The following is a 12,943-nucleotide window of genomic DNA, read 5'->3' as shown; positions in this document are numbered from 1 at the left end:
TAAGGGATCTACTAGTCTTACCTATGTAAAAAACTTGGCACAACTGGCAGGAGGCAAAAACAATGTTAGTTGTTTTACAATCAGCATAAAAACTAACATTAATGGTAAAACCTATGTTGGAATATATGTATGTTTGGAGGGTACTAATATATTTACAAGCTGAACAATTCCTACAGGAAAAGGTGCCAGTCCTAGTAGACTCTAACCTATTGTTAACAGAGGAAGATCTATAACAAAGATGCTTCTTCAAGGACTTGTTATTCCTAAAAGAGAAATGGGGCGTCTCACCAATCTTCCCTCTGAGTTCTGGTACACAATTCAAAAGTTGATGTCACTAGAATATTGTAGTGAAACCCTAAAAATATCTCTGTCGGCCACTGGCGACACAACTGGATCATTGCTGGACTGACCAGCCTCAAAGTGAGGTTTACACATACCTTCCCTCTGTGTCCAGGCTTCTGAGATGCATGCGTCTATCTCAGGACCCAGTATAGCCCTCTCAAAAAATTTCTTTTTCAGTAATTCAAGGCTTTATGTGTAGCTGATTATCGTTGCGCAAGCATAACAATCTATACACTTGGCCCTTCAAAACATTACGAGGGACATGTCTAAGGTGCATACTTCTTTTGTGTAAAAAAAAAACATTATTCCGTGTAGGTTTCCTGTAAATACTAGTAGTAAGATTAGCTAGGTCAGACCTGTTCAATTGAACATCCAAGAAATCTATATTTTCAGCAGAATATTTATGTGTGAATCTAAGGAAACTAGTCGTGTGATGTAGAAATTCAATAAAACTTTCTAGTTGTTCCATAGTCCCTTGCCATAACAAAAAAATATCGTCCACAAAACGGACGTACCAGTGGAAATAATCAAAATAAATATTCTCACGTGTTAATAAATAAGTCTTTTCCCATTGTACAAGTGCTAGGTTGGCATAGCTATTTGCACAAGCAGTGCCCATAGCCACGCCAACCTTCTGCAGAAAAAAATCACGTTCAAAGATGCATTGTTTTCCAACACAATGTCAAGTAGAGAGCAAATAAGTCTGACCATGTCTCCTGTAAAGCAATTATTCTCAACCAGGAATGACCTAATGCCGTCTACTCCCCAGTCATTGGGGATTCTAGAAAATAAGGACTCAATATCTAACGTAAAAAAATATAATCCCTACCAATGTCCACATTTTAACATAAAGTCTTTCCAAATAGGTTTTACTGTCCGTCAGAACACGGTCACATTTTTCCAATAGGGAATGCAAAGTATTCTCTCTAAAAATCGACAAAGGTTCCATGCACCACCCTCCCGAAAGTATAGGACGCATGGGTGGTAGATCCAAGTTCTTGTGGATTTTCGGTAGACCATATATAGTTGGAACAAAGGGTTACTCAACATTAAAATACTTAAAAAGATGCTCATCTATGAGATCAGTCATGAGTAAATCAAAAATTAAAAAAGAAACTTTTTTCCATTATACCATTTACAATCAGCTTAGAGACATTCTGATAAGTATTAACTTCATATAACAACAATCTCATTTGTTGAGTGTATAAATCCCTATCTAAAATTACAATGCCACCCCTCCCCCCTTATCTGAAGGTCTAACTTCAATAGAATGTAAATTTTTTAGTTCATTTAGTGCTACATAGTCTTGAGTCATATTACAGAAAGCCGATTTAGTCCCTGTAAGAAAGCATTGTCTAAATTGGTCTTCACATGTATTAATAAAAGTCTGTATCACTGGATGTGGTAAAGGCACGAATGTGCTAGGTTTCATATATATATTAGTCATACCTGTATTATTTGAATTAAAGGTAAATTTTAAAGTCAAAGATCTACCTGACATTCTTAGATCCTTCAGCAACTTGCCCTGGTCTGCTCGTCTTGCAGGGACAAATGATAAACCCTTATTTAGAAGCTCAATTTGAGCCGATGTAAGTTGAAGCGAAGAAATGTTAAAAATCAAGTTTTGGTTTAAAAACGCTGTTTCTTGATCGCTTGTTGCAGCCTGTCCATGCTGTGTGGTCTCTGCAAGTGTCCCTTCCTCCCTGCACTCCTCCATCTGTTCCTGATGGGTAGAGGGGACTGTAGGGGGGAAAAAGCGCAATGGATTTCCCTTCTAAAAAATCAGTAGAACTCTCGCCAACAGCGACCCCTCGTGGTACAGAGTTTGTAATACTATCTCTCTTTTGTTCGTTAGAGGTAGTTAAAGGTGGAATTTTCTGAGTTAGCAAAGCAGGTGCATTATTTACATTTTGTGAAGAAACAGATTTCTCAATTACTGGAGCTTCACCTACAGTCACATTAGAGGTAGATGGCTTAGGAACCCTACCTGTGCCTAACTAAGTGTCTGTCGTTTCCTGGCGTATCTGATTAACATGAGGGGTCACACGAGTGTTGGGTTGATCCCTTGGCCATGCAGAAACCACATTACTGTGGAAATCTCGAATATCTCTTTGTAATTTTTTGTCTTTTGCCAATTCTAGGCGTTTGTCATAAGCCATAATATTGTCATACAGCCGATTTAACTTATCGGCAATCACATCTGTTGTAAACTAAAAATGTTAGCTTGCAAGCTAACAATATCACTTAAAAGTTGCTTCTCCATGGGTAGAAAAAAAGCAATCAGCAGATTAATGTATTCGGTACTGAATTTTAAGTTAAGCGGCTGCCATCTCCTCAATAGTTCTGGGTAAGTATCACCATAACTAGGCATATTCAATTCACAGAGCCCTCTAGGAATAACATTATGCTGTAGAGGCACTTCTAAGTGAAACCTCTGCCACTGTAAACGCTAGTATTTATAGAGCTTGTTTTCTAAGTCTCTAAAAGAAAGCATAAAGGCTAAAAACTGCTCATTCTCACTGGAATTGTCATTAGACGTAGAAGTCAGGTCAATGTTAAGCGTAGCACCAATAAGTGGATTACTGTTCATATTCCAAATATGACTCAAGTGATCTGTAGCATCCATAGTCATTTGGGAGGCTTCCAATCTATAGGGTGACACAATAGCAGCACTCTCAGCCATGCTCATGTTGTAATTCAAAAAAATATATAAATAAAGTAAAAGTAAACAACAACACGACACTGCTTAGAGGCTTGTCTTTTATTGTTTTTTATTGTTTCTTTGTAATCTTATTTAATTGCTTTCTTTCTGTATTGAGAATGTCTGATGAAGCGGTGTGTTGTGCTGAGTTGGTACAAGCTGGAAAACGCGCGTTTAGCGTGTTTTATAGCAGGGGGCTGAAAGGAGCTAGGAATTGGCCCAAAACGACCAATGGACTACTAGTTTCTGGCTGAAACTTCACCAAATCGGACAAAAAGCGCTTACTTTGTTTTACCTTGTTTTCTTGCGTATTAAAAATTGGTTTTATTTTAAGCCTTGCAGGCTCGGTGCTTTTATTGTATCGTTCCGAGTCCAAACATACACACACCCCAACATAGGTTTCACCATTAATGTTAGTTTTAATGCTAATTGTAAAACAGCTGACATTGTTTACTTTGCTTCCTGTTAGTTATGCCATGTTTTTTACATAGGTAAGACTAATAGGTCCCTTAAAGAAAGAGTTTTAGAGCACCAAAGGGACATTAGGAATAAAAAAAGAAAGTGATGCTTTGGCTTTACATACTTTAGAAAATGGGGTAACACATGCTTTTTAAATTTTTTGTACTCCAGGTTTTAGACTTGGATATGAGGGGCAGTGACCTACCCAATCGTACAGATACTTCTTAATGCAGAGAGACCTCCAGGTCTCAATGGTGTTTTTACTTTAAAACCTTTTTTGAAGCCACACCCTCTGAAACACTAGTATAATCCTTTTAATTAGTGGCTTGTCTTTTATTGGTTTGATTGTTTCTTTGTAATCTTATTCAATTGCTTTCTTTCTGTATTGAGAATGTCTGATGAAGCGGTGTGGTAACCGTGAAAGCGCTTACTTTGTTTTACCTTGTTCACTTGCGTATTAAAAATTGTTTTTATTTTAAGCCTTGCAGGCTCGGTACTTTGATTTTATTTTCATGTGTTTGCTAATGTACCCCATCACCAGTACAAGCAGCAGGGGCCTCAGAGCTGATCCCTGATGTACAACCACTCCCACTGGGAACCACTCTGAGCTCGAACAGTGTTTGCGTTTGTGTCCATGTGGAATTTTTCATCAGTTGTAAATGTAATTTAGTTTGTTCTTGCTATGAACCATTTTTCATGGTATCTTCCTAACAACTGTTTATACTAAGTAAGCATGGGATCAACAATTGGGCGCTCTCAGTAAGAGACTGTAGCAGCATGCAGGCCACTGAAAAGGGGATATACCAGTGAAAACTTGCTGGATACTGTAGTTTGTAAAGAGAATGTTCACACACCAGGAGTTGGTATATATCACTACTACTGTGGCAAATATCTTGCACAAGTATTCTTTTGATGGATAACGAAAGACAAAAAAAATTAAGAAAAGGCATTCTTTTGTTTTGCATCTTGCTTACAATTAACCATTAAGCACTTGCTCTTTCTACTGGTGCACCAAAATAGTCAGCGTTTTCAATGTTCTAAAAATGACTTTTTCCCCTTTCATTTCAGGTGCCAGAGAAATGTGGTTTATTAAATATAACAAAAATAACTGATAATGGGAAGAAGGTTCGGTGAGTATCTCTATGTGCACTTCATTACAGAAATCTAAGAACTAAGATAAAGTGGAATGTTAGATGTCTGCTGTTCTCATTGGATTTTTGACAAATATAATTGCTTGTTTTTTACATTACAATTTTCATAACTTAACCTAGAAAGTGAACTATTTAGATTGTGTTTTATAAGCATTGCTACTGTGCAAGGTAAAAAGACTTTAAGCAGATACCTAAAACACATTGAGTGTGATGATCTGATGAGCACTGGTTTACTGTACCTCTGCTGATAAATCACTGCAATGTGGTTATAACAGAATATCATCATATAGCTAAGAAAACTGAGTTGCAGCTTGTTGATACTCTATTCTTCAACCTAACATTCACACAAACACGGATTCTGTTAATCTACCCTGTGTTTGCATAGAATAAAGATACCTTCATCAGACACTGTGAAGTATTAACATATTTAGGCAGATCAGTTTGCCTTCATCCATCTAAAGCATTGCAGGACTTCAGCTATCATTTTCCAGTGATAACACCAATGACAACTTTCCTGTGTCATCCTCTTTTTCTTCTATGTTCGTGATTTTTATTTCCTTTTAGCAAAACCCCATCCATATTATAAACTCAGATGGCACCTTCCTTACTCAGAGCATCACTAAATCTGTACTGCTGCTGTTCTCTATAAAAGCTCATGAGTTACTGCTACATGTAGCCTTTAGGCATTCTTACATGTGTGCATACTTCTCAACCTCTTAGCACAAGAATCTGGACAAAGATGAGCATAATGGTAGGACAGAGGGCCAAAGTCAGTATTGCTCTTTTCCTAGTATATGAAGTCTAAAGCTCAAATGTTTCATTGTTTAGTCGCTTCAGTCTTCAGTAGTTTGCTAGAAAATACACATTTTATGAGGAACAGACAAAAAATGAGGCAGAAATGTGGACTTTATGAGAAAGTCTGGACAGCTCAGAGGTATGCATATGTGATGTGCATTAGCAGTTTGTGTTGACTTGTGCAGGCCTAGCTTTGCTATATTTAAAACAGCAGCTATTGCTCCGTTGAGGTGACTGGTGTGCAACTTATCAGGTTCTCAAAAATCGAGTTGTTGGTTGGTGAAGTGGGTTTTGGAATGGGCATTTTCACCAACTTCAGTGTTTCATCTTGATTTGAGATAACACTTAATATTTTGTTGAAGTTCTGCCTACAGTCCTGACATAAGTACCATTTAAAATTACATTACTGCAGGATTTTGCCTGACAAAATGTTAAAATTGTGAAAGCAAACTTGTAGTCTATCAAGAAGTACGATATCTGGAGGAGAAAATAGGTGTCATTGTCTCGTTTGCATCTTTCTGCAGTTTGTGTACCTGAAAAGTTAAGATGCTGTTTATACGAGTAGCAGGATTCTTTGGAGACCATGTTCTGTATATAGTTATATTCATTTAATTTGTACACATTTGCTTTTTTCTAATGACCATTATTCAGGTTTGAGAAATATATTTAAAGATGAATTATGAATAATCAAAGCAATGCTATAATTCCTAGCATGTCATCTAAAATATTTTTTACAGTCATTGTAGAAAACGCTAAGACTGAAATGGCTGTTGAATTTGTTTTAAACTTGAATGTTTCATTAAAGAAGAGGAGATTGTGTCAGTGGAAATAAAGGGATGTACATTTTTGTGGGATGAGTTAGGGATCTTCTCAGTTACGAAGGAGGGGAAGAGTCTCATCCGATGGTTGTCATTCATTTGCTTGACAGTGAAAATGAGTGACAGAAACTGAGCAACATGACAAATGAGTGACTGCATAGTTGTGTGAAGCACATTTGGTTGGATTTAAGTTTTTATATAGTGCAGGTATACAGGAGTGTGAAGGAATGAATGTTTGACTGAAAATGTGATTGTGAAAATGTGCAAGATTGTGTTATAAATGGCAGTGTGTATGTGTGAGTGTTCACTGGCTAGGGTTAGTAAGGGGATACATTTAGTGTTGTGCCTGTCCTGTGTCCTTTTGTCTTGTTTAGTGATACTGTTAAGGAAAGGGTTTTTAGTTACATAATATGTAGGGGGTGTAGAGTGAGTTAGTACACATGAGTAAACACACTTGTGCTAACCTTAACTGTGCCCCTAACCCCTGGAACATTACATTTCTGAAAACCTTTTCCCTAACAGCACCAATGTGTAGTAAATGCTTGATACGAGCTTTGTAGCTGGGTGAGATGTCTGTGTTTTGTGATTTACCTACTTTGTGTATCACTCATTTGTGTTGTCGCTTGGATTTTGATGCCTTCCATTAAACACATACCTCTCCGGAATTTTGAGTAAGGCACAGTTACCTAAACTTCAGGCTCACTAAAACTGTAGCAAAGTAAACGTTAAGCAGAAAAAGTGTACAAGCCAGGAATGTTTATCTGCACTGCACAAAGTGGTGTGACACACTCTGTAATTAAATGGAAAAGTAGCAGCATTGCAATTACCACCATAAAAGTCTTGAGAATCAGAAGCTTTTGTTGCTTACTGTAGTCCTAATTCATATTAACCTTCATTTTCTGAGAAATGAAAACTTGCTACTTAAAATGTCTGCCATCATTATGCTGCTGTCAGCTCTTTCCCAAAGGTTACTTTTTGGAAGGATGCAGGAGAATTGTGTATAGAGGTGTATCTCACAGATGATACTGCTACTCTGGAACTGACTCCCCATCCCTGTCCATATTTAAGCAAAACATGGATCTCTGGGTGGGTAATAAAAAATTCACAACAGTAGTGCCCCCTGTACTACTAATAGACAGATGCAGCTCCTAAATGCTTTATCCCATGCAGGGGTTTCATCCAATTATCTATGGTATGATCCCAGTTATTCTTGCTAGGGAGTACTGTCTATTTATCAACCATGACATGGGCAAGGCCAGTCTAACACCAGACCAGTATGTTAAGTCAAGTTTTAAAAGGAAAACTGTCTGGGCCTAAAATGGCCTTCATGAAAATTATGAGAAAATAAAGAACAATCATGAGATGGCAAGCAGTCTGTTTGCAAGATGTTTATGTTGTCACCACGTAATCATACATTAGGGTGCTGTTAAGAAAATGAATCATTGCAGTGACATTCTCAAAGGATGACCTGTGGCACAGAAGGACCTGGTACTCACCCCTTCTGAAAGGGGTCATAGGACTAAGACCCTATCAAGTCTGGAACATATGCCTCATTTTGTCATTGTGTAATATAGGGATTGTTACTTCAATGAACCCACAGTAGATTATATTCCGTTACTCCCTCGGTTCATCTTTTTTCCTGAGTCTCTCAACAATTGCTCATGGTTAGCAGGTAAAATAAAATGCGCGTTACGACCAGTTACCTTTTAAAAGTGTAGAGGCATTTTCTTTAGTATTCATTTTCCGACAGTAATAACTTGACAACTGACAGAATGACAAACACAATAAAAAAGCTGATGTTTGAATATTCACGTTGAAGGCACTGCTCTTCTATGGTTACTTCAAACAATTAATTATTTGCTGACTACGAACCTTAACTGTTTGTAAATGTCAGCAGTTAAATAAGCAAAGTGACTTTTTGTATCTGTCTTTCTGCTAGATCCCTGACATGTTTACATACCTCTCAACCTCTTAGCTCAAGAAGTGTGGACAAAACCTATTCATTTTCTCAGTATGCATGTAATTGTCCTAATCTTCTAGCACTTAAGTTAACTAAGTGAGCAAGATGTTCAAGCAAAGCTACATTATATATACCTTGAAAAGTTAACATTGACCGAAAGATTCAAAGTATAATGCTGGCCTGTCAGTATTTTGCAATAATAATTAATGCTTGCAATTCATATGTCAAAGCATATTTAAACTCTTAATAGGCTTGTAAGCGTTCGCTGATTCTTTCAGATAAAAAAATAGTTGTTACTGAATGTAATCCTAGCATACAGAGTCGTCTTCAGACATTAATAAGATACCATCGCTACTCAAATAATGGCCAAAATGCTGAAACTGTTTACTTGATAATTCTCTGTTGTTAACACATTTTTGCTGACTCTTGCCTTTGTGAGTATGTCAAATATGTATGCATGTTTTATTAACAAGTAACTTTGTTTTATCAGTGTAGAATACACTACTTATGTGATTGTGCTTTCACGGTTTAACAACGTACAATAACATCATCCTGTCGTGGTTGAAAATGGTCAGTATATTAGCCCCCTACTTGGTAAAGAAATGTATAATATTTTCCTTTGTAATGTTTATACTACAATTAGTCTCTGCTAGGTCTTACCTTACTGAGGCAGCTGTTGTAGAACAGATGAACAAATTACAGACTAAAAAAAATCCCTCTGTTATATTCTCATTGGAGACCTCACTGCAATTTGACCTTAAATATCTTCAGTTTGCATGTATTTTATGTAGATGGAGCCAAGCCTGTGTATGTGCAGCAACAACGTATATTAGCATCTTTGTCTGTTCTATATGTACAAAAACACGCACATAGTGTTATGAAGTGTGATTATGTGCAACATGCATTTTAATTTCTTTTCTTTTGAACTTGGAAGCTTTTCTTCCAAACTTCTACAGGAAATGGTCTGTGCACAGCAAGACAACTCTGTTAGCAAACTATAAATAAGTACATTTTTAGCTGTCTGTGTGCATGTTTCAAGTTGTCTCAAAGTCATTCTCCTAGGGTGACTGGCCCAGAATCTTAGTACTGTCATGGTGACTTTTAACTACATGTGAGCAAATATTTATTTACTTTTTTTTTTTTTACCAGATCAGTCCTAATAATACTGTGGACTATTTTCAGGGGTGGGCCAAGGTGATATTCATATATAGGGGAGATTTTGTCAGGATGCTAAGAAAAACTCCCTTGCTCTTTATTGAGAGGTGCTGGAGAGTAACATTTCCATTTACAGCCACTGCAGGGAGCGTTCATATGGAGGCTCTAACAGAGGAGTTGAAGGTGAGGAAACAACACAGAGAATAGATCAATGTTCTCAATTGTCTCAGTTTGGCCAGGATTTTCTGATTTAAACTGCAAGTCAGCATGCTGTTCTACCATCTTGGTTTGCATGTTGCTGGTCCCTATCCACCAGTTTTGCTTCTAGCTGCCCACAGACTAAGACTGACAGCAGAGAGAGAGAACCTCATGTCTGTGAAGTTTTCTTTTTTGTTAATTTGGGACTCTCCTCCTGCTTCTCTGTGCTTCTTCCTGAGTGTGTGTCTATTTTTTAGACTATTAATTGGTGGAAACAGCTCATTCAGAGAAGCTTCCACCTATTATTTTCTCGTTGTCAAGCTCCTGATGTGCTTTTTAAAACATTTTCCTTTTTTGCTTCCTTCTATTTGATCATTGGCTGCCCTCCAGGGTTTCTCCTCATCTGCTGGGCACTCCTTTCCTCTCCTGGGCTTAGTCTGACACATGCTCAGGGCTGGCGAGGAGTTAGAGGATCCTGGTGTAGGGTCATACTGCTTGCCAAGGATTTTTTTCTATTTTTATGCCCTAACCCTCCCTCCCGCAAAACATCTGCCCTTTAACAGGCGGGCAATGGGGATATGTGATCTTACGCCCTACCTCTGCTGTAGCTCAGCCAGTGCTGCCCTCCTATTTCCCTGTGTGAAAGTGCCTCCATGCGTGTCCCTAACCTCTGCCAGGGATCAACCTCATGGTGTGACATCCCCCCTCCTGATGGGCATGCTTTTCCTTCCTTGATAGTATCTCTGCTGCTCAAGCCGCTAGTCAGACATGGGTAGTGTGGGCCATAGGTAGAGTTTTGTCCTTCCATGCCATGGCACTGGCTCCTGTAACAATTTTTGCTGCATGCATGGTCTACTTTAGGCAGGCAAGCAAGCAGTAACAGACAACTTGGGAGTCAACTTGGGACTGAAGGAAGCCTGCTCTGAAGTGTCTTTCAGTAGCATTGGCAACTTCAAGAAAAACAAACATTGAAAAACTGCAGTATTTAAATACATTTTTGTTAAATGCTGGCAAAGTGTAGTGTTAGATGTAGAGGTCATCCATGCGCATGTTACATTTATAATGCAAAAGCCATTTTCCAGAACACCGTTTTGAGAGAATATATCCCTTGTTTTGGGGTGGGGGGGGGCATTATAAATAGCAGTGAGGTCTCAGGTGTAATGCATATTTAATTCGTGAACATCTTTATATGCTGGTAATTAGTAGGGGGGTTCTTCTGTGAGTGGCCTCCCCCTTTCATCTTTGCTGCATTAAACATGCCGTATGTCTTGCTGAAATAATGTGGCAGTTTGCCTTTACTGCACAAAGGAGATATGTTTCGTGGCCATTTTTGCCTTGACTGTCTGTACCTGTTATTCTTATCTTTGCAAGATCACTGGGATGTTGGATCTGCTACATGGCGAGACTATGACTAAGGCTTTCATCTGTGTTCACTCATCTTGGTCATCATCCTGAAATGGAACACATTTATTGGCGATTGCAACTGTAACTTAAGGCGAAAAGGAGGAAGAGAAGGCACTAAAAAGTACCAGACGTATTACAAAAAATGGGCTTGTCTTCTGATAAGACTTGAGAGGTCTGCATTCTGTGCAGTCATTGTTTGACTCTCTGCTTGAGATTTTTCCCATTCAGTAGGTTGCGGTTATACTTTTAAGCTATGTGGCTTTTTAACTCCCCACCCCTACTGTAAATTTAGTTTAGAACGCTCCTCCCACTGTTCTCATCTGCTTATTCTACTGGGTAATGAAAGATCAATCTGAGAAGGCCTTCCCCTTAGACTCTTCAAGTTTGAGTTCGCCTCCGTTTCAAATTGTCCCACTCACTCAGTGCACACTGCCGTATTCATAATATTCTTTTTTTTTCCATTTTTACTTTAAAATCTGTAATAGCTGGGAGTGGACTACCAGTCTCTAGAGAGCCAAGAAATTGCTTCTAAGAGTTTGAATTGGGATGAGTGCTTAATTCTTGCTCCTGGTGAGAGAAGAAGCAGAGGGATATGACTTCCTACCCTACTTAGTTTTTAGCAATTACTAGAAGTCATGACAATTGTGTCTTAGCAGCCAGCTTTTGGGATTAATGCTACTACTTTGCTTCTGGTGAGAGAAGGAGAAAAGGGGCACTGATTCTTGCTGGTCTTAGATTGGGCAGTGTGTACGTGACTTTAGTGAGTGGTCTGCTGTAGATGTCCTTCATGGATGCATCTGCAGTCATAACAACTGGGTTGTCCTGTCGTCAGGCAGCCCTTCAGTCGGCCGGATTCCAAAGTCCGGGTCCGGCTTCGGCTGATGTCGCACTTCACCCGACGTCATCTCTGTTGGTCTTCGGGTATAAAGGCATCAGCCGACGCCATTTTCCTCAAGTCTTTCTTGCTGCGTGGCGCCCGAAGCAGAAGCTGTTCGCAAGTGCCGGTCGGTCGGATCCAGAGATTACTTCTACCGAATACTATTTCAAAGACTTCTAAAGCTAAGTACCCCGTTGGGGACTCTTTCTTGCCTCAGCCGATGTCAGAAAAAGTTAATAATTGTTTAACCTGTGGGAAACAAATACCTCATAAGGATTTCCACTCTTACTGTCTGCCTTGTTTAGGCCCAGCCCACGACGTAGCAGCCTGTTCGGCCTGTGCTTCTTTCAACCGACGAACGCTTAGGCGTCGGTCGGAGTTTGCTGAACAGTTTTTCGGTTCTGATTTTGCGTATATTATGCCGTCGGATCCTCCGACTACCCAAACTGCTAAAAACGCAAAGATAAAGACCGACACTCATGATCCGCGGTTTCGGCCGAAACCATGGTTAAGCAAACATGAGTGTCTCGGTTTCGGGCGAAACCGAGAAAACTGATCAAAATACAGCAGAATCTATCACTACCACTGAGGCCCCTGCTACTTCTCTTGAATCGGCCTCAGAAATTTTATCCACTACGGTGGTTGCCACTGACTTATCAGACACCATTCCCTTGGATGTGTCTACCCCAGCACGTGGTGCTGCTAGGCCTCCAGCAGCCATGTCCATTAAGGCCTTTGCCAGGGCCAAAGCAGCCAAAACTACTAGAACAGTGCCTGCTAAACCCCTACAACCCGGCCCTCTTCTAGTGCACAAATGCTTACTCTGGCAGAAGATTTAATTTCATTAATTAGGGATCTCAATCTCACCCAGACAGGGCCTCTCAGCCCCCAGAGAAGAGACCTAGGGCAGAGCCCCCCGAGCCTGTGTCCTCTGATGATTCTGCTGATGAATCAGACATAACAGACCAGCCAGAGGCTCCTTTCTCCAATTTTGAAGACTCAGATGCTGAAGAATCCATTCCAGCTGCCTCCCCACCAGAAGAATTTTCCTTTGGGGAAACCTTACATGCCATGCGAGAGCAG

At 39.5% G+C, this 12,943-nt stretch overlaps 1 protein-coding gene across 9 annotated transcripts in view; it reads left to right on the top strand.

Moving 5' to 3' along the window:
- ARHGAP12 (Rho GTPase activating protein 12) overlaps positions 1–12,943 on the top strand; it is a 1,910,410-nt gene that overhangs the window by 1,329,399 nt on the left and 568,068 nt on the right. For all 9 annotated transcript variants that reach the window (XM_044066697.1, XM_044066699.1, XM_044066698.1 and 6 more), the window contains one exon: positions 4,571–4,632. In XM_044066697.1, coding sequence (XP_043922632.1) covers positions 4,571–4,632 — 62 coding nt within the window. The remainder of the gene's footprint in view (positions 1–4,570; positions 4,633–12,943) is intronic.

Source organism: Protopterus annectens, chromosome 3.part1, assembly GCF_019279795.1.
Source record: "Protopterus annectens isolate FY-2018-M chromosome 3.part1, PAN1.0, whole genome shotgun sequence".
In the NCBI taxonomy this organism is placed as follows: Eukaryota; Metazoa; Chordata; order Ceratodontiformes; family Protopteridae; genus Protopterus; species Protopterus annectens.
Note: the sequence above shows the minus strand (reverse complement) of the source record. Positions and strands in the feature narration are given on the sequence as shown.